This window comes from Macaca fascicularis, chromosome 3 (assembly GCF_037993035.2).
Source record: "Macaca fascicularis isolate 582-1 chromosome 3, T2T-MFA8v1.1".
In the NCBI taxonomy this organism is placed as follows: domain Eukaryota; kingdom Metazoa; phylum Chordata; class Mammalia; order Primates; family Cercopithecidae; genus Macaca; species Macaca fascicularis.
In genome coordinates, this window is record NC_088377.1 from 153,035,790 (window position 1) to 153,059,219 (window position 23,430).

Below are 23,430 nucleotides of genomic sequence, written 5' to 3' on the forward strand. Positions count from 1 at the left end.
GAAGTGCAAATTTAGCAGGTAACATAAAACTCCATAACTCTATCTTAAATGCTGGTATGTAAATCACAATATATCTCTTTTCTTGAGAGTCTGTATGCAGCTTCTCAGAGTGTCAAAATAAGTTACAACCAATAATGACTGTTGAATATTATTAAGCCGGCTATAGGTTAAAAAAAATTTTTTTAAACACAGATTGAAAGACAGAGTCTCTTTGCTTGCTTTTTGATGATACTTTTAATTTCAAACTCAACAGGAAACAAGATAATCACAGGTAGCTGAAAGTCAAGACAATTTCAAACCCATAAATGTATGTTACTGATGAACAAAAACCTCAATGCTGATTAAACTGTATTTTCCTACATATTCTATAATTTCCTAATATATTCCGCATACATATATCTCTGAAGTCTGACCTAGAGAGACAGGATTGTGTAGTAGTGTGTTCAAGTATTTTTCCCCTCTGGCCATGCAAATGAAAATAGGAAAATGGTATACTATGTAAAAATTATGTATCAATTACAAAAAAAAAAAAAGATAATGACACAAAATTATTTCTTTTACTTACTTTTCAAAGTCTTAAATCTTAGTTTTAAATGTAGAAAGCATATACTTTTTTTTATCAGGACCAGTAACCCCACTGCAGGAATTCTCACTCAAATAAAACCTAAAACTTTGGCATGAGGTCATTAAACTATTCCTAGGGCACCCTTTTACTCTAAAAGCCTCTGTAAGCGATTAAAGTTCTAATCTGAATAATTACATTCCACCTACATAAATTCCCTCTGTAGTTTCAACTATATGCAATATCAGTCTTCATTTCCTGAATTAAATGAATGTCGTGTAATGTGGTGCTTCTTTTTTAAGAAAAGGAAGAACATCTACTTTCATAGGTAACCTTTCAGCAACCAGTAGAAGTGATTCATGTGCATGAGGTGAATAGGTCAGTATGAATAATCATTAACCACCAATTTGTGCCAGCATTTATTGTGTCGAGCATTGCAAAAGGGACAACTCATCTAATGAAATGAATGTAGCTCTACGGCTTTATAAAAACAAAATATTTTATAAACTAAATCCTATTTTCCATTGAATTGTACCAATGCATCATTAGAAACTTTATTTTCATTTGTGGCTTGCCTTTAATTAGCTGATACTTCCCATGTTTGATCACCCTTATCTTTCTAGTCAAACACTTAATGAATTGCAAATTAATATTGAAAATCCTAACCTGAAAAAAGAACCACTGAGTAGTGTTTAATAAGTAAATAAGTATTTCTCATAGAGGGAATCTTAAAAACATGCTGCCCCTAAACACACACCAACAGAATTTTTGAAAGATCGAAAAACAATTTTTACAGCAAAATTGGTTACTCAAAGTGAATTTCCAGTGTTATCATAACAGTATGTATTCAATAAACCCAAAATACTAGTATTACATGTCCCTTTCATGAGATTTAATTTTTCAATCCTTGGCTATTTCTTAAATAATGTTTCTACCAGTTGCTGAGTGACCTTCAAGAGTGGCTTTTCCCAGAGTAAAGAAAAGCAGCTGTGTTCCTTGCAGGATGCTCAGGGACTTCCAGAGATCTCCACACCATGCCAACTATTTCAGTCCTTGAGTCATTAGAGAAATTTAAAGAGAAGAATTTATCCCAATTGTCAAAAATTCTGTTGAACCCCATGATATAAACATGTTTAGTTGATCAAAGCTGTATAGTAGCAAAGATGTCTTCAAATATGTTGAATTAGTTAATCTGTAAATCTCATTATTGTAATTTCTGCTCTTAAATAATTTAAAGTATGATTTACTGGTATCTAGTGAAACTGTAAATTAAATTATCTATTATACCTAGAGTTGGTCTAAATTTCATGAAATATAGACCCGATTGTAAAAACTTGTTTTCCTTTCTTCCTAGAATTCCATTCTACTTTGATTCAGAAAATAGCATTCTCTTTCCTCTAGGAAATGTCACCTATACTCCACCCCCTAATTCCCACAGAACAACGTGATTCAAAGAGATGTTGGCATTTTCTTACAGATCACTTGGCCTAGCCACAGACTTGGGGTGTATACTTGTTCAAAGCTGGACCAATCACGGTTCCCCATCCTGGTGGCCAAAGTTGATCTGTATAGTTGTATAGAAAAGGGCATGTGACCCAAGCTGAATACATCACAGTCCTTCCCCAAGATACTCCAAACTGAAATTAAGGCAGTAGGAGCAATCTCTCTCAGGCGGTGAAGAAACTGGGCATGCGAGCTGCCAGCAGCCATGTACCCTGCTATGCAAAGAAAGCTGGTCTTAGGGAGCTAAGCCAAGATGTAGAGAAGAACTTAGAAAGAAGACGGAGCACTCCGACAGCATTCAGGTCCTGGCTCTAGTTGTCCCTGACAACTGCCTCACTCCTGACTTCCTTGTGTGTATATAATAAGCCTTCCAACAAATTCCCTTTGTACCAAGCTATTTTCCTATTACCAGTAGCCGAGGAAACTATACACAATATACCAAACAAATTCTAACATAATAAATTTGACTTCTTAGGGGTAGGGCCCAGGAATACTGCAAGAAATTCTAATACCTCTGCAAATTCAAATATATCTAATGCAAACCTGGCTTTAGTCCATGAATCGACATTTAGAAATAACATGATTTAACACTTTCTTCACTACCTTCTTCACTGGGGATAAGTCTTGTTCTTTCATAAGACAGTCAGGGTCTTGTAAGCAAGACCTGTATCTCATATTATGCAATGAACTGCTTTAGCTCTCAGCACAAGCCATCAACATAGATGTTCCGTAGGAATATATTGGGCTAAAAATATGAAGACTGGGATATTATGATTGCCACATGATCCTCTGGAATATCACTGGATCCAAAGTAAGGAGATTTTGTGTTCTGGAAAAGTTCTTCTTAGAACAGTGATAGTTGTATAGCAAGACAACAGTAACAAAATTGGGGGAAAAAATCATTCTTAACTGGATTATTTATTACCAAAAGATACATGCTTGTGAATGGATTCAAAGGGATCCTTGGGACCAAAAAGGAATGTGGATGGCTGTGAAGAAGGCAGTTTTAATCTGAAATGAAGAATCTGACTCCAAAGCTCAGCAAAGAATGTCTACATTTTCCTAAGGATTGGGTCTAAGACAAGGCTGCTAGGAATTCAAGATTAAAGAGGCAACAAATATAAAATACATTCTATCTTAAATGTGTTAAAGTGTATTTAAAGCCATATGCCTGTAAATCTCCCTTCCTATGTTTACTGTACCCCTACATTAAGATATTTTTGCATTCAAAGTAAGTGACCAGTTTGCTTTGGGCTGGTGACCCACTATGGAGAGAATCTGAAAGACAAGGGTTGAGAGCAGAATCTTCTGCCCAAGAGAAGGCCCTAACTGTGCTCAAATGATGGAAGTAGAATATAAAGGCAGTCCAGCTTTAAATATGTAGCTTTTCCCAAAGAAGCTAAAGGATTCCCTGACCTTCTGTATCTCACTGACTACCAGAACTCAGGGAGAAGTTCAACACCATAATTATAATAAATAAAGCAAACTAATTCTAACTCCCTAAAGCTGATAACTATGCCCTTAACTAGCTCTAAATAAAACAAAAAGAAAAAAAAAACTAAGCTGGTTATTCTCTGTATAATTTTGATTTTTTAGAAGGTTATATATTCATTTTAGTTATTTGTTTTATATAACTATTTAGCACAACGCATGAACTTAATACATATTGATAATACAAGAAACCAAACCCCATAACAAAATGCAATTTCTGCCTAACTGCATAAACTTACTAAAACCACTAGGCTCTAGACATCAACTTTAGGACAACATAATTTTCTCCAAGTTATTCCAGAAGACTATTTGCATAAAACTTCTGGAAATCTCCACTCCAAAGTTCTTCCACTGTAAACTGCACTTAATCTTTTCAATTAGCAACATGCTTAAAGAACACAATACAATATCTGGGATCAATGGTCTAGACATTTCTACAAACTGAAATCATATACCTATATAACAACAGAGCAACTGATTGTGACTCGAGCCTATCTTGCAACTACACTAATAATTTCGCATTAAAAGGATATTCGAATAGAGCCATATTAATAGAAAATAGTGTCATTTAGTATAATTTCTTAAGCATCTCCCCAGAGAACTGATAGTTACTTTTATTAACCTCTCCTCTGATTATAATATGACTGTTTTAGAAGACCTTAAGAACACATTCAGTAAAGTAAAATTTCATTTCAATGCCTTTTTATAACCTTTCAGTTCCCAGAATAGGAATAATAATTAGCACTCTCATTTCTAGTGCTTGAAAAACAATGAAGTATGTGCTTTGAAGAATTAAGTTATATCATTTTCACCTGCATCGATGCTCCTTCTACTCTTGCCACACAGGCGACCCGATCCAAGAAAGTCACTGCCACAGGCACCGCCACAAAGAAGCCTTTACAAAAGGCCTTGATGTATCTTTTCACCCACCCTTGTGACTGTGCCATACCTAAAAATACAAAGAAAACAACTATGAAATTAGTCTCAAGATAGGTGAAAAACAAAAACATAAAAACAGTACATGAAAAGTAAGAGTTACCAAAGGGCAATCTTGTCTCTTAATATATTTCACACTCATTCCTGTAACCGTCAGAATAAATCTGACTTAGTTAAAGTCCTAAAGCAAAATACATGAACTCAGGTTAACGCTTTTCCACGACTCAAGTCCACTTGCTAACTTCAGTAGAAAATTTCTCCACACAAAACAGTAAGTTAGAAAAAAATAAGCATTCCAGAAGTAAATTCTTTTCTGTTGCTGACTATTATGATGAAGTTACTCCTTATACCCCTGATATCTGTTCTCTTCTACAGCAATAAAAGTTTCAGTGGAACACGTGGCTGCCCAACTGAAGACTATTTCCAGCCTCCCTTGCAGCTAAGTGTGACCATGTCACTAGATTTGATCAACAGCATGAGTAGAAAGGATATACTTCTAGGTTGTACCCTGAAAAGGAGGATGCCCTCCCTTTTCTTCCCCATTTTATAACTGTAACAATTTGGTGGTTGGAGTAGGGGTGGCCATCTCAAACTATGAGATAAAAGCTTCAAGTAAAGATGACAAAGCAACAAAATGGAAGGATCCTAGGTCTGCAACACTATGGAGGCACCATACTGTCCTGCATTGCTTACATTTGGACTGTTAAATCAGAGATAAATCACTTGCACTGTTGGTGGTGGCAGTGTTGGTATTGTTGTTGTTGTTTTTAGACAGGGTCTCACTCTGTCACACAAGCTGGAGTCTTGGCAAGACTTTTTTGGATAAGACTTCAAAAGCACAGGCAACCAAAGCAAAACAGACAATGGGGATTACATCAAGCTAAAAAGTTTCTGTGCAGCAAATAATCAACATAATAAAGAGACAACCTACAGAATGGAAGAAAATACATGCAAACTATACTTCTGACAAGAGGCTAATATCCAAAAACACATAAGGAACTCGAACAACTCAATAGCAAAAAGACAACTCAATTAAAAAATGGTCAAAAGAGCTTAACAATAATTTCTCAAAAGAAGACATACAAATAGCCAACAGGTATATGAAAAGAATGTGCAGTCATAAGGGAAATGCAAATCAAAACCACATGGATATCATTCCACCCCAGTTAAAATGGCCATTATCAAAAGACAACAAGTGCTGGCAAAGGTGGAGAAAAAGGAACCCTTATATACTCTTTATGGGAATGTAAATTAATATGGCCATTATAGAAAACAGTATGGAGGTTCCTCAAAAAGTTAAAAATAGAACTACCATGTGATTCTGTAATCCTATTCTTAGGAATATATCCAAAGGAACTGAAATCAATATATAGAAGAGATATTTGCACTCTCATGTTTATCACAGCACTATTCATAATAGCCAAGGTATGGAATTAATCTAAGTGTCCATCAATGGATGAATGAACTTTAAGATGTGAGATAACTTTAAGATGTTTCGCCATAAAAAAGAATGAAATCCTGCCATCTGATACAACATGGAAAAACCTGGAGGACATTAAGTTAAGTAAAATAATCCAGGCACACAAAGACAATATTGCACAATCACTCATATATAGAATCTAAAAAAGTTAAACTCATAAAAGTAGAAAGTAGAATGGTAGTTACCAGAAGGTGGGGTAGTTAGTGGGGAGGAGGGGTTGGGGAGATGTTGCTCAAAGGAGATATAATTACATTTAGGAGGAATACATTTCAGGACATCTGTTGTATAGTAAGGTGAGTATAGCTAATGATAAGATATTGTATTCCTGAAAAATGTAAACAGAGTGGATCTTACATGCTCTTACCACAAAAATGATAAATATGTTAGATAATGCATTTATTAATTAGCTAGATTTAACCATTCCACAATGTACATGTACTTCAAAACATTGTGTTGTATACCATAAAACTCACAATGTTATCTGTTTACTCAGAAAATAGATAAAAATAAAAATACTCAACCACTAATTCCCTCCCAAATCTTTAATATATCACAGGAAAAAGATGAATGATAATCTAAATTGGCTAATTCTGAATTACCTACTGTAACTGACATCAATAAGGGCTATATGTATGCAAGGTAAGTAATTAAGACCAGTACTCTTGTTTTTTATACTTTTATCAACATATATTGCACATAACATAACATTCACCCAAACCAGTAATCTTTTTATACCTAATCAGAATAAATGTAACTCAGACTAACTTTAGAATATAAGCAATTTAAAAACATGTTTTCATTCAAACTCATCTAACAACTATAATCTTAAGTTAAATTGCTTATGATTTCACACATCTGGTACTCAAGAAATGTGTTTGGCCCAAGGTACTGACTGTTTCTGTGAGCTATCTTAACCACTATACTCCTAAAAGAGTAAACCTGCTTGACATGTTTCATTCATTCATACCCAGCTTTAATGTGAGCCCTTGAGTAAAACTAGTTTCTCTTCAATGACATCTTTTGCCTAGAATCAAAACACCTTTACTAGCTCCTTTTACATATCTCTACAAAAGATTTAATATACTTTTCCAATGGACTATTTTACAAAGGTCCCATTTATCATGTACTATCTGCCTTAATATAGAAGAATAACTTTGACATATTTATCAAATTAGTACCTTCAAGATGCAAAAGATGCATTCTCCTCAATATTAGATTTCATTAGCTCAGTCTCTCTGAAAACACTTCTAACCACAGGTTTAACAACACAAACATCGGTCTTACAATAAATGTATAAATGGAATGACCTCCACATCTATTCTTTTTAATGTTTCCAAAATATAAATAAATATATCCAAAGATTTCAGATTATAAAATATCTGACTCCACAAGTAATTTATAACATGCTCCCATGTACATAGGGAAAAAAAAATAGTTACTATGTAGAATAGAAAGGAAATGGCTCAACAGTAAGTAATCAATTCCTCTTTGACCAGTTTGACAGCTTCAAAGTTATTTTAGGTGGTCTACACTTATGTTTAAGTCACATACAACTCCCAGATAATAATTCCAGGGTAGTGTTTCCCAAGCTTGCCTTGATTGACATGCTTAAAAATGAAGATCCCCACTCTCACTCAGACCACCAAAATAAAACACTTCAAGTGATTCCCTTAGAGCCAGTCTGGAAAATACTGATATTTGGGTGTTTAAAGGTCAGATGTTTACTCACTCCTCAAGTTTATTACCTTGTGAAAATGAGAAAAGGGGAAAAGTTAGCAAAGAAATATCATCCTGAATGTCTCCTTACATTTAGTTTACCTCCGTACTACATTAAGTACCTGCAGAACAAACATTGTACAGAAAATGAACACCACTACCAGATTCTACATTCTAACCTCCACCTGGTTCCATGAGAAAATGACTTCCAGTGGATTGTCTCTTTGTCCCTGCTAAGGCAGTTCAATCATCCATCCACTCATCTACCCACTCACTTACTACTTGGCTTATTCATTCTTTCAACCAGTGTTTACTAAGGGTCTTCCACAAGCACTGTGTTAGGCACCAGGGAACCATAAAACAGTGAGCAAGGCCAGTCCCAGTCCCCTATCTCATCGAGTTTTTACAACCAACTATGGAATGATAAGGGTCAATCTGAAAATCACATAAACATACATAAGAGTTGTAATAAGTGCTATGAGAGAGATACAGAGAGGTCAGGAAAGGTCTTTGAGGAAGAGGCTGAACTCAAAAATGAGGAGGAGTTGTCTAGATAAAGAACTGTGGGGTAGGCAAGGGTATTCCAGAGAGCAGCCATGTCACATGCAAAGTCCCTGTGACAGGAGTGGTCATGTTGTGATGGACAACTGAAGGGAGGCTGGTGTAGATAAAGCACACAGGAAGTGGAAGAGTACAGTGGGACATAAATGGGAGGAGGCAATGTAAATGCCAGAGCAGTTAAGACCTCGCAGGCCCTGTAAGGATTTGCAGCAAATGCGAAGTAACTGAAATGTTCTAAAATGGAGGTGAATGATCGTATCTGCGTTTTGAAATAATCATCTATCTGAAAGTCTGGATAGGACAAAAATGGATATAGGGAAACCAGATTATTCTAGTGGTCCAGGGCAAGAGATGATAGTTGGAGTAGGATGATAGTGGAGACGGACTAAAATGGGCAGATTTAAGTATGTATGTTGGAAGTTGAACTGACAGGAGCTGGAATTAGATGGGCAATGATGGGAGAAGGAAGGAAATAAAGTGTCAAGGGGCTGTGGTAGCCTGTCAAAGCACTGTTATTTTGTCATTCTCTTGAATTACATGTCAAAATATTTCATACTAAAATTATGCTCATAATTCCATTCCTCAAACTTTTTTTTGGCAAACAAGCAGATGTGCTCCCTGCCCTCAAGGAGTTACAATATACCAAGGAAGACTGCCCTTCAACAATTATTTCCAATGGATGAGCATTAAAAAGGGACGATAGCCCTGAAGCACGACAGCATGAAGCAAGGCTGTCTTATCAGAAAATGATCAAGGAAGGCCTGCCCCACTACACCCCCACCCCTGAAAAAATGGCATTTGAGGGAAGACCTGGGCATTTCAGGTAAAAGCAGTAACATATATGAAGGCCTAGGGGCAAAATAAAATGTAGCTGTTTAAGAAACTAAAATAAGTTCAGTTTGGATAGAGTATATACAAAATTTATTACGTGAATTTTTAATTCAGTAAGCATTTATTTACTATCAAGCAACAATGCTAAGTACAGAGGATATAAAGATGGCTAAGCATATAGTATAGTACCATTCAAAAACTTTCAATAAACAATACATTTCTACATACATTTATATGTGCACATAAAAGTATTTTAAATTGAATATTATTTATATTGTTTTAATTGTTTAATAACCACCCATATATTACTTGTGTAGTTATTAAAGTATACCAAAAGAGGGAAGAAAGCAGCATCAAAATGCTAACAGTGGTTAATTCTGGAGGCTAGGAATAGAGACGATTACTATTTTCTTCTTTGAACTTTAGCTGGTTTCTAAAAAAGAAAGATGGTATCTGCCCTAGGAAGTCACTTTGATATACAGATAATATGGGGTAACACTAGTGTTAATCTCTATCCCATCACAATGAACAAACCACACTCTCACTCCAGTCTCTGCTGCTCTAAGTAGTACAAACAACACTGAGCAAGATTATTTCCTGTTTATGCAGCAATCAATATATTTAACTGACTATAATGTTGTTTATGCAGCCAATGCAGGCTGTCATATTTCTGGAAACTTCTGGAAAGTTCTGTCAAATGTTCACTACTTTTAAGAGGCACAGAATGGAAACATGTCTTCTCTTTGCTGTTCATCATACCCTGCATGCATGGACCTTCACAAAATAGCTGAGGATACCTGCAGGATAGAAATAGAATGCTTCCAAGTATGATGCCACAGCTATCTTAGTGATAAGGTAGTATGCATGATTAAAATGTAAATTAGGGGGAAACATTAATAAACGTTGCATTAAATTCACATTCCCTGAATTTTGAGCTTCCTCTTCTTTTCCAGTAATGTTCTCCTACATTACTTCTACTCCATTTAGTCACTGGTACCCAAAAAGGAGCATGGTAATGAGACTCAGGAGACCTGAGGTGGATAATCTGTGTCTGTCTATAACCAGCTCCATGACTTTGAACAAGTCACTTCTGTGCCTATTTCCTCGTGTGTAACAAGAAGGGGCTTATTTGGGAGGCCAAGCAAGAACTCAAGTGAGGAGTTCGAGGCCTGGGCAACACAGCAAGACTCCTATCTCTGCTAAAAATTTAAAAATTAGCCAGGCATGGTAGCATACACCTGTAGTCCTATCTACTTGGTAGGCTGAGATGGAAGGACTGCTTGAGCTAAGGAGTTTGAGGCTGCAGTGAGCTATGACTGTGCCACCACACTACAGCCTAGGTGACCAAACAAGACCCTGTCTCCAAAAAAAGTGAGGGGGAGGAAGGGTTAGATGTAATACCTAAGGTTCTTTCTAAGCCAGAATGCTTTATTTCTATAATTTTTTATTGTTTTTAATTGTTTCTTAAGAACTTTAGCAGATACTAAAAAAATATACTGAGATCATTATTGACTAAGAAAAAGTAGTTGCCTTTATGGTTTGAGACTTTTTTAAGTGTCGAAAATAAAAAAGAATTAATTTTATTAAACAACTGGTTAAAAGACACAATGGTGAGGGAGCTGAAACCAGTGCAAATCATGTAAAAGAACATTTTAAATATAAAGACCTGAACACTGTTGCTCTTTCACTTCTCATTTCCACAACTCGACTGCTGACCAGAGCACTGCTACCATCCCCTGCCCAACAAAGTCAGGGCAAGTGTTTTTCTGAGAGATTAAAAAGGAGCATGAGGGAGATGTGTCAGTCTGATAGTGTGCTGATCCTGCTCCAAGCCAAGGAAGCAAGGGCAATAAAGGCTACCTTGGAAACAAGGTACAAGTGGTTGCTATTTTCAGAGGCTGAAAAGAAAAGGCTCAATTCAGTGCTGTCTTATCTGAATTGTGAGGGGCACCTATATTTCATAATAATAAAACACTGTTAAAGGCTTCTATCAAGTAAATACTAAAGAAGCCATACATACATGAAGAAATGAACACAACATTTCTATGTTGTCATATCCAATAATTTTCTTAAAGTTTTATGGCATTCACATATTGGCAAAGTTAATGCATCTCCTTGTCTATGTAAATTGCCAAAGAATCATTCAGATGATCCGGTCTTTTGTATACACTTTAAATGTTTAAAACCACCACACTAATAAGTACTAGCCCCGACTTCCTCTGAGAAAAATTTCATCTAAGCAATAACAATGAGGTACTAAAATCATCCCTGGCAAAAAGGGAATAATCTTTATCAGTTACCTCATTCTTCTTGTAACTATGGAAGTTATTGAGGTTCAAAACACTGCTCCTGAGAAAATTATTGCTTAAAGTTGTAAGTACACCAGGTTCATTGCTGAAGTACTTAAACTGAGAATATTTTTTAAATAAGCTTTCAGAATCAAGTGAAATCATATTTGCCACCTGGCATACAGCACTTACAAGTGAGAGTTTCTTGGTGATGCTGACCTCAACCACATAACAACCCACATTGTAAATTTCTCTCCTTCCCATAACAACTTGTGGCTTGATCATGCATTAATTCATCTAAAATTGTTTTTAAGTCTGCTTATATTTTAGCTTGTACAAAGTCACCAATCACTCATCCATGGCAACCAGGTGGATAAATCCACCACAAGTCATCCTAATTATAAAAACTATTTAAAAGTTGTGTGGGAGGTTTGAAGGTAAGAGGAAAATAATAAGTTATAAAGCAGTATCTTATGTAAAATGTAACCTTTCAATCATCATCATAAGCCTACACAAAATCAAGATTTTATTTATAAAGAGGAAATTATCAAACTATGAATATCAGAGAACACAAGAGTGGGGATCCAAGCAAATCTGACATACAATGCCTGAATCGGTCAGTATATACATACGTACCATGCACCATGGAATTGTGCTAAGAGATACATATGTGAAATAGAACAAGGCCAGCACAGTCGTTTCTCCATGTGGAGTTTGCATTTTCATTCTTTCAACATTAAGTGCCAACTTTGTGCTAGACACTGTGTTAAGACACCAGATTAACCAAGCCATAGTTCCTCCCCAGAGGGACCTGTGACAAGATCACAAGAAACAAGCAGATGACCACACATAATCCAGCTGTCATCCTCCATGGATCTTTCTAGCAGCCCCTGGTACCAATAACCTGGCTTGGTAAACAGAGCCTAAGCATGTGAAAAATCAGGAAACATTTGGATACATCTGGACTAATACAAGGATAAAAAAGAAAAACTGATAAATTACAACAATTTTGGTTCCAATGGAAGCAGATCTTGGCAAGTAATCTATAGAGAGCAATTAAAAAAATTTTTCAGGACTACCTTGCTCCTTTCACATTATAAGTAAATAATATTTTATAAACAGACACTTAGTACTCTTTAGAACATGAATACCAGTTTCAAATTCTTTATCTTTAGTCTTGTCTGAGTTAGTAGTTCTCACCTGAAAATTCCCAGGAAAGACCAAAATGGCACATACACAAAAAAAGAAATAAGAAAGAAAGAGGAAAAACAGTCAACAATAATAAAGGAGGACAAATGTAATTATGTAAGGCATAAAGTTAGTCATTTTTTGGCAAAGATACCCAATAAAGAAGTCAACACTGATACAAGGATGAAGATACGCCCTATAAAATTGCTTCTTTCATGGAGATAATTGTGACTTTCTGTTGGTAAACTGGTAAGCATCTGGATACTAAGAGAAGAGAGGTTAAAACTGATGTATTCAATTTTAAGTCAGCAATACGTAAAATCAAATGAATTTGAAGGTCATGCTCTAGTACAACTGATGTAGAGAGAAAATACAACCAGGAAACAACTAGGATATGGAAATTCAGAAAGGCTTCCTGATTTTTTGGTAAGGACTCCAACTTGCAAACATCATGCATTTATGCACACCCTTCCCTCGGATTCTGTAGAAGAGCAGGCCCCATCCTGTCCAAGGTGCTCTTCAGAAGCAGCATCAGCAAAGAGGGAAAGTCAGTGAAAACCTGCTGGGCTTTGAATCCAAGACCTAAGTTCAAATCGTGATTCAACAGTGTGGAAATTACTTTATCTCAGTAAGCAAACTTTTTCATCTGTGAAACCTTGCAGGGTTTCCAGAAGTTCAAAATGTTCATATGCATTTGTTTTGTTTACATAAGCATTTGTGTAAAGAAAATGGCTAGATCATCAAAGGGTATTTCTTCAGATAAAGCACTAGCTCTGTCTAAGGAAGAGGACTACCAATAACAAATCAAAAAAGGGTAACAGAATTAAGGATGTCCATTACAGACAATAAACCAATAAAGCCCATCTTCTAGGTGATAAGACACTTAATATATAATCATTTTGTTCTGCTTTGAACCTCATGCTGTTCTAAGATTTGACCAGTTAGGGGCAATCATATGTACTGATATTGACCAGTTAACAAGAATGTGTTCAGCACTGTCAGGTGTCTTGAGGTTTTTTCTTTTTTTAAGCAAAATAAAAGGAAATATATGACTTAGTGCCAGAATTGGACCACAGGAATAAATTACATAATAGTCATTGAGGAAAGAAAAAAAAAGGAAGAAAAGAACTGGAATTACAGGGAAAAAAATTCATGATGAGAAAGGCTAAAAAGAAAAAAAATGAATTAGAATGTAGGTGGTGAGTTTAAAAATGTTCATTATAAAAATCTTAGAATGTTTCTGTATGTTTAAAATTTTTCCTCAAAACTCTGGAAATAAAAGAATAAATTACATTTGTTAAGTCACTCAGATAAAAGAAAAATATAATTAGAGTGAAGATTCATACAGCCCATCTGAGATAGCAAGAATGCTGGCCAGATCAGGGAACAGGATATATATTAAGACAAGTGAGACATAAGACTGAATATGAATTTTTTTTTTTTTTTGAGTCTTGCTTTGTTGCCCAGGCTGGAGTGCAGTGGCACCATCTCAGCTCACTGCAAGCTCCACCTCCCAAGTTCACACCATTCTCCTGCCTCAGCCTCCCGAGGAGCTGGGACTACAGGTGCCCACCACCACACCCAGCTAATTTTGTTTTGGTATTTTTAGTAGAGACAGGTTTCACCGTGTTAGCCAGGATGGTCTCAATCTCCTGACCTCATGATCCGCCCACCTCAGCCTCCCAAAGTGTTGGAATTACAGGTGTGAGCCATCACGTCCGGCCTGAATATGAATTTTTTTGTTTTAGTTTTTTTTTTTTTTCCTCATCAATATGGACATCTTCATGGCTCCAATATTTTTGGAAACCATATCAATCAAAATCCTTTAACAATATTCTAGGACTCTCTTAAGAACTGGCTCAGGCCATCCTAATCCTATAAATTATCCTTATCCTGTAACTCCAAATAGACACCATTTAACAACATTTACAACAAATGCCTAATCTCAAATTTCAGTTATTAAAATGAAATAAATTCCACAAAAAGTTTACCATAAAAATTAATAAGACAGTCAATAATAGCTTTTTACAGAGGGAGAAAAATCCTATTAAATGATAACCATTAGCAAGGAGAAGCTTGGTAAGCTTTAAACCCTAATAACCACAAAGTTTGGATTTCAACACTGTACTCTATTTTTTTCCAATTTAATAGAAAAGTATAACTGCTATCATTAAGTAGAAGCTAAAGGCAATGTGAATTTTAAGCTAACAATATGAGGACTTAAATATGTGTATAAATGAAACAGACCAGGTACTTATCCATAACCCAAGCAAAGCAAGTAGAGGATACTGGACTATTTCACCATAAGTCCATTTTTTCTTGAAGTAATAATATACTGGGTTAGTAAAAGGATATATTATCAGCATCAGGAATACTCACTGAATAGCTAAGAAGAAAATACTGCATTATTTGGCATTTGGGCTGTGTTCAAAATTGGCTTTAAAAAAAATTAAGAAAGCCTATAAATGGAAAAAGCACTCTAGAAAAAAAAATCTCAAGAACCTTTTGAAAATCAAAACTTAGAAGAAGTGAGACAGGGGAAATAAGAAAAAGGTAGTAACACTCAGAACCTAAAAAAAGAAGGGTACAAAAATATTAGAAAGTGGGCATTAGGCAATAACATGAGTAATGGAAAAATATCACTAGCAATCATGTGACAGCCAGTTTCCAAAGCACAGTCATCCAAGTATCAAGCTTTGCTGTTCCTTATCTACTTTGTTACCTCACATTTTTTCCTACTGCCTAACACTGCTTCATATTCACTTCTCTTACACTGCAGCCCTACTTCGGTCTTATTTTAGAATGGAACAAGGGTCTTATTAGGGCTCAACAATAAGCAGAATTGAAAAATTTTTTTAAAGAACATGGTTTCTGGGTCTCATGAAAATCCTATCCTGACCCCTACTCTTCACGCTTCAAATATATTGCTTTCTATACTAGAATGCAAATGCCTTTACTAGAATGCCATATCAACTCAAGTCATACCTACAACATGGTCTTTCCTTTGATCAGGGTTGGGAGTCAGGAGTAGGAAGGCTTCTCAAAAGAACCAGGTCACTAGACCCCAAGGGACAAAAATGGAAAGAGAAAGTCACAAAAAAGTAGGACTGAAATATACAATTTAACCAGCAAACTTATAGCTAGCCCAGGGACTATTACTACTCTTTACAAAATGATAAATACAAAAAATTAGAAACACAGTCTCCCCCATCAGGAAAGCACATTAAGGCTCTGATTAGTCTGTCAAAAATAAAATCTGTTCAGACTATGGCTTAAAGATTTGGAAGGGTGCCCGCAGCCCATGTATGGCAGCTGCAAGTCCATGGGGAGCTCAAAAAGCAACAGTGCAGACTCAGTACTGAAGATGCAAACCAGAGGAAAAGATTTATGCAATTTAAGGTGAAAGCAACAGAAATAAATTCCTTTAGAATGAGTGCTTATGGTCCTTTTAGCTTATAAGTGCAAGTGTACCCACAAACACGCATGCACATTTGCTGAAATGGCAACAAAGGACAAGAAGCATATGTTAAAAAAAGAAAAAGTAAAAATAAATATATAAATAAATAAAACAGCCAAGAGGACAGAGTACAAAGAAGCTCATCCTGAGTGGCCTGGAGATAAAAGCAGATGGAGCACAGCATTACCCAGACACAAGTGTCTGCTGCACAAAAAGTCCAGGTATTATAATGAGCCTATGGTGAGTATTACAGCATATGGAACTGTGATCTCATTTAGATTATTCTCCATACTTATATGCCTTGTTTTGATTTTTGCATACTTGCCTGTAAATTGGAAGACATTGTTTTAAGATACCTGTGAAATTTCATCAACTGTGGCTAGAGTTGAAATCTTAACTTCAACGTTAAGAGAAACACGAATCAGAACTACAAAGCTGAGCTGCTCCTAAATTTCTGATGATCCACGGAAACTGTGTGAGATAATAAATGTGTTAAGCCACTGATTTGGGTGGTTATTTGTTTTGCAGAAATGACTAATAAATACGAAAAGCACAAAAAGACCCAAAGGCGCAAGGAAACTTGGTATTTGATAAAGTCAACATTCATATTGGGAAGAGAAGTTGAATTAACAAGTTATGTTGAAACAATTAGCTACAATTTGGAAGGAGAATAAAATCAAAGCTGGATATTTATTAAATTCATCATAAGAAAATAAATTCCAGATAAGCCAAACATTAAATGTAATAAATAGAAATATAAAAATAATAAAAGGAAACAAAAGCAACAGTGTTTTAAGGGTAGAAAGAGGCCTTTCTGAACATTTTACAGAACCCCGAAAACATGAAAGACAAATACTGATAGATTTCACTACATAAAAATCAAAACATGCCATAATGTTAAAAGACAATCAGCAGGATATTAAAAAATCATAATATTTATTAATCATGAAGGCTCAATATCTCTAAAATTACACAATTCTTAGAAAATATAAGAAAAAAGACAATAATTTTGAGAGAAAGGTATTTCACTGAAACAAAATATAGACAGTATATAAAGACATAAAAAGATGTGTAAACACACTGATAATAACATCAATATAAATAAAAACAAAGGATCACTTTAGTCTATCAAACTGACAAATATAATATGGCAATATATACCAAAATGTTACATGAATACACCTTCTGACTCAGAAACACCACTCCAGGAATTTATTTTATGGATGCAAAGATATGATCAAGGATATTCAACATACCATTTTTATTGCGGTGAAAAACTAAAATCCAAATGTCCACAAATATGTAAATAAATGATGGCATGCAAACAGAATAATTTGCAATCATTAAAAAGAACAATATATCGTTATATTGCTTGAGATTCTGCTTCAAAAATGTTGGAAAATTGCATTTTTAATATGAACCCATTTATGTGAAATTTTATACCCACACAGCATCATCCTCATCGTCATCCTTATCATCATAGAAAGAGGTCAAATAATAAAGAATATGAACCAAAATGATGACAGTATTTATTTGCAATGAAAGGAATTTAACTTTATTCTGTATATTTTTCCATATTACTTATATCTTCAGTAATGGGTATTTAGTATCTTTATATACTAAAACAATATTAATACTAGTTTTTTCTGCTACAATAGCTATTTCTTAATGTAAATTAGCTCACATGTAGGAAAATGACATCAGTCTTATGTGAAAGCTATGCTGGTTCATATACAATTTTCCCCAGTACATGAAGGTTTCGATCCAACCAAGAGCAAGTTTTCTCCCAATTAAAGCGAATTTGGGAGGCCGAGACGGGTGGATCACGAGGTCAGGAGATCAAGACCATCCTGGCTAAACACGGTGAAACCCCATCTCTACTAAAAAATACAAAAAACTAGCCCGCAAGGTGGCGGGTGCCTGTAGTCCCAGCTACTCGGGAGGCTGAGGCAGGAGAACAGCGTGAACCTGGGAGGCGGAGCTTGCAGTGAGCTGAGATCCGGCCACTGCACTCCAGCCTGGGCGACAGAGCGAGACTCCGTCTCAAAAAAAAAGCGAAAGTCTCATTTGGTGGCTTCAAGACTTTCCACTGTTAAAGGAGGCTGAGAGTACCAACGAAGAAATGCAAAGATATTTTCCCCTGTGTTTAAAATAAAACAAAATCAACAGATCAATTCCCTGGAGCAGATTTTCAACTTTGATGAAATTGATCTGTATTAGAAGTAGAATGACTTTAAGGACCTACAACAAAGAAAGAAAACCAGGGATTGAGGCTAAGACTGATGTGATGCTGGGTGCAAATGCCAGTAGGGATTTAATAATGCTATTGTTTTTTTTGACAACTTCTATTTTCTTAGCTTTGTTTACAAAATTCCACTGGTTTCAAATGATCTGTTCCTAGCCCTATTTTCTTTACAAGCCCTAAAATTTTATGGTAGAATTTTGCAGAATTAAAGATTTTTCAGGAATGCATATGTCATTAATAGCAGAAATGCCTCTACTATACTGAGTAAAATGCAGTAAGGTAGAGAAATGTTCCATACCAAAAAGAAACAAAAAACAAAGAAAGAAAGCAAAAAAGAGAAACGACAGAAAGAAGGAGAGGGAGAAAGAGGAGGAAGAGGAAAGAAAAAAACTGCATACTTCACTTTGTTTTAGTGAGAGTGTCTAATGAAAGATATTAAATGCAGGGCAAAACAATCTCATTAATATTCTTGATTTATACTACAGATTTTGATTCTATATGAGATACACCTAAAGAAATGGTCTTTGCTCCATCAGACACTTAAAATCTAAACAAGGGAGTGAATTAAACAGTCATCAACTATGGTGGGGGAGGAAAAGGGACTAATCCAAGTAACTTTTGGATACAGTATTTGATTATACCCAACCCAAGGGTATATAGTCAAATACTATGGGCGGTATTTGGGTTGGGAAGTTGAGGGGTGGGGAATGCAAACAGTAAGGGAAACAATTGTGAAACTACTTAAGCTACATTGTAGGATTGAGCAAATGAGTTGGGAGAACAGTGCTGACTGTGGGAAAAGGGAGATATAAATACACAGCCAGAATCAGGGACGAATGCTGTGGGGCTCTGGAAGCAAAACCATATAGAAGTAGCAATGAGTATATGTAGTACTCAATTGTTAGGGTCTAATACCATTCCCTACTCCAAAGAATCAGCACTCTTCAGAGATAAGGTTGATTCTGGGTCTGTGGTGGGGAATGTTTAAGATGAGCCTGAAACATTTTCATTGGCCACTAAGAAGTGTTTAGAAAAAAGATGGAAGTACATCAAAGAAGATGGGAGCTTGCCTGGAGATCCCACTGGCTAAATATGAAAAAATTTGATTACTTATTAAATAAAGTCAGTAATGAGTTTAAACCACTGGAAAAACAGCTTTGAATTTGCTAATTTTCTGAATCTGAGCAATACTTTAAAATATGGGTTTTAGCTTCAAAAGGTAAATCAGGTAATTTCATTTCATTTAAGTAAGTAATACCATGAAAAAAATGTTACAAACTACTAAGTTAAATAAAATATGAAATATTGGAGGAGGGTTGTTTTTTGTTGTTTGTTTTTTGGGGTTTTTTTTTGAAACAAGGTCTCCCTCTGTTGCCCACACCGGAGTGCAGTAGCATGATCAAGGCTCACTGCAGCCTCAATTCCCAGGCTCAAATGATCCTCCCACCTCTGCCTCCCGATAGCTAGGACCACAGATGCACACCACCAGGCCTGCCTAATTTTTGCATTTTTTGTATAGATGGAGTTTCACCATGTTACGCAGGCTGGTCTCAAACTCCTGAATTCAAGCGGTCCACCAGCCTCAGCCTCCCAATGTGCTGGGATTACAGGCATGAGCCACCGTGCTCCGCCTAAAATATTGTTTTAAAATAAATCCCCTTTATGATCATTCTCAGAAATATGTTAGAAAAGAAGTTCTCTTGCACGTATAAAAAAAATTTTCAATTTATACATTATCCTTCTACACTAATTTCCAAAGAATAATTGTTGAGCTGAGTTAAAGCTTTTCACTATTCTTTGAATATTATATCTGCATATCCAACTGTTAATTGAATTTGAGATCCACTAGTAAAGCAAAAAGCTTGTGACTTTGAAGACTATTTAGAATGTACAATGTTTAATTAATTATCATTAGTACTATTATACAATGGTTGTACCCTTGTAAGTTTGTTAAGAAATAGCTGACGTTGAAATTGTCTGCATCTAAAGGACATGTTAAGAAAAGCAGAGAAATCTTACCAAAAAAAAAAAAAATGAATCAACATCTCTTCTTTTGGTATTTACTCCTTTCACATCAATAAACATTTATTGAATATCTGCTAAGTGCCAGGCATCATATCAGTTTCTACACTGAAAGAGTACAGACATTTCTGTGTAGTATCTATATAGATATTGAACATTAAGCATTGTTCTTTGGAATTATTCCAGCCTTGTGATAAGGCTAAGAGGGCCATAAAAATAACATGAAGAAAGATGGATTTTATAAAGGACAGAGGCAATTGGGGATGTTATGGAAAGACAAACTACACAGCATTCTATACTCTCCGGTTCTTCTACTTTCAGAGAATGACCCTATCATCCAAACAGCTGCCCAAAGGTCAACATGGTAGTGAGCCAAAGTGACCATTTATGAAAACAATAGAAATCATCCTAACTTTCTCTTACTTGAAATCCTTCAATAACCCCTCATTTTCTATAGCATAATATCAAGCTGCTTAGATTTAGCATATAAGGCTAATTATGATTAGATTCCTAGTTTCATCACTTCCACCCTTTTTTTTTTTTTTTTTTTTTTTTTTTTTTTTTTTTTTTTTTGAGATAGGGTCTCACTCTGTCACCCAGGCTGGAGTGCAGTGGTGCAATCTCAGCTCATTGCAACCTCTGCCTCCCAGGCTCAAGCAATCTTCCCACTTCAGTCTCCAAAGTAGTGGGAACCACAGGCATGTGCCACCACGCCTGATAATTTTTGTATTTTTTATAGAGATGGAGTTTCACCACGTTGCCCAGGCTAATCTCAAACTCCTGAGCTCAAGTGATCCACCTACCTTCCCAAAGTGCTGGGATTACAGGTGTCAACCACCGTGGCTGGCCAGTTCCACTCTTTTATAGCACATCATGCTTCAACCAAACCCAACTCCATACAATTTCTAGAATATGCCACACTTTTACTTGTCTCTGGGCCTTTACACACCTCTCCCTTCTGTCTACATCACTCTTCCCACCTTTCTTTGTTTTGGCCAGCTTTACCCATCCTTCAGGTTAGCTCAGATGTCACTATCAGGAAGTCCACTGAGGCTCTCCAAATCTGACTTAGATTCCCTTCCTATGTGTTCCCATAAAACTCTATGCTCCCCCAGCACAACATTTATCACACCTGATTTTCTCAGCCTTACCCCTAATCAGCTGTGAGTTCTGTGCAGGCAGAAACACTTGTTCACTGCTATACTTCAGTGCTTTGCACTTAAGTGCTCAGTGTTCAATATAGTTTCATTGAACAAATTAATAAACCACTTAGCTGTCCATATAAACTACATCATACTCTGGAGGCCTTGATTGAACAGCACTGCACAACCACATGCCATAAATTGTGTGTGTGTGTGTGTGTGTGTGTGTGTGTGTGTGTGTGTGTGTGGTGTATGTACACACAAATGACTACCTCCATCTCTTACCTGATAGTTTTACTTCACAGTTGAAGATATTTATGGAGAAAGTGGTTTTAAAAAGAAATTATACTTTTGCTGTAAGTATAAATATACACAGAAAGAAATATTACATGCCTGTAATCCCAGCACTGTGGAGGCCAAGGCAGGAGGATCACTTGAGCTCAGGAGTTTGAAACCAACCTTAGCAGCAAAAGAAGACCCTCTCTCAACAAAAAAAAAAAAAAAAAAATTAATGTAGCCAGTCATGGTGGCACATGCCTGTGCTCCCAGCTACTCAGGAGGCTGAGGTGGGAGGATCACTTGAGCCAAGGAGATCGAGACTGCAGTGAGCTGTGATCACACCACTACACTCCAGCCTGGGTGACAGAGCAATGAGACCCTGGTTCATTAAAAAAAAAAAAAAAAAAAAAAAAGGCTGGGCACAGAGGTTCATGCGCCTGTAATCCCAGAATTTTGGGAGGCTGAGGTGGGCAGATCACAAGGTCAGGTGTTCAAGACCAGCCTGGCCAACATGGTGAAACTCGTCTCTACTAAAAATACAAAAATTAGCCAGGTGTGGTGGCACATGCCTGTAGTCCCAGCTACTTGGGAGGCTAAGGCAGGAGAATCGCTTGAACCTGAGAGACAGAGGTTGCATTGAGCAGAGATCATGCCACTGTACTCCAGCCTTGGCAACAGAACGAGATTCCATCTCTCACCAAAAAAAAAAAAAAAAAAACAAAGAAAAGAAAAAAATAACATATGCTGATTATTACATATATCTGTACATTGAACTTCAAGAAGTTGATTTTTTTCTGTGTGTATTTTTCTTCAGTAAATCATAACACAACACTCTTGTCCAAAGGCAGTAAAGATGGATAAGAAGGATCAAGTAACTTTCATAATCCACTCAACTATAAGGCATTAAGAATTTTTTTCCCAATTAACAGCTGATTTTTAGAAAGTGTTTAGTTAGATTTTCCTTACAAGCAATTAGTTTTCAGTCTGTGCTCCATGGTCTCCTAATGATTCCCTGGAGTCTTAAGGGCCAGGGGGAGCAGGTACTAAGTGAACAGAGTTCTGAGCTGCCTCAATCAGAGCCACTCTGCTTTTATCTGTTTCTTTTTTTTTTTTTTTTTTTTTCCAATAATGGAATTCCAACCAAGATTTTCTTTGAAGAAGGGTTCACTACATTAAAATAAGAATAAAATAAAAAAAGAAAAAGGTTAAAAAAACACTGCCTTAAAGAATCAGCAGTAGATTGAGGTTTGCACTATATAATTCAAGCTCTAATGTATTTCATATTTCTTGGTTAGACTAAATTCAACTGTCAGGTTTATAGGCCTTCCTTTGTGCTAAAATGAGAAATACCATTTGAATACAGAAATATCCAGGAGGAGGGAAAACAAAATGGGTTTTTGAGAAGTATATTTATTCTCTGATGCAGCTATTTCTAAATTTACTTATTATTTTTAATGGCATTATTTATGTATCAATCTTTAAGTTAACGATTTGTAACAGAACACCAAAATGATCTAATTGAACAACAGAAGCCCACTGTAAATGCCAGCTGCTGCTATGTTTCATATACTGTAAACAAATATCCCACCTCACTTTAATAGTTTCTTAGTAGAAAGATCACCTTAAAGGAAAAGATCCACCAAACTCATATTTAAGTAACAATTTTAGCTATTTTGCCAATCAAGAAACAAAAGGGGCTCCAGGTAACTGAAACTGGGGGTGCTCCATC

At 36.0% G+C, this 23,430-nt stretch overlaps 1 protein-coding gene across 12 annotated transcripts in view; it reads right to left on the reverse strand.

Moving 5' to 3' along the window:
* The window catches only part of IMMP2L (inner mitochondrial membrane peptidase subunit 2), an 872,645-nt gene that overhangs the window by 828,424 nt on the left and 20,791 nt on the right, over positions 1-23,430 (reverse strand). For 11 of the 12 annotated variants that reach the window (XM_045387477.3, XM_005550543.5, XM_065542471.2 and 8 more), the window contains one exon: positions 4,369-4,505. The exons of the other annotated variant lie outside the window; for it this stretch is intronic. In XM_045387477.3, coding sequence (XP_045243412.1) covers positions 4,369-4,503 — 135 coding nt within the window. In that variant the 5' untranslated portion in view covers positions 4,504-4,505. The remainder of the gene's footprint in view (positions 1-4,368; positions 4,506-23,430) is intronic. 12 annotated transcript variants of the gene reach the window in all.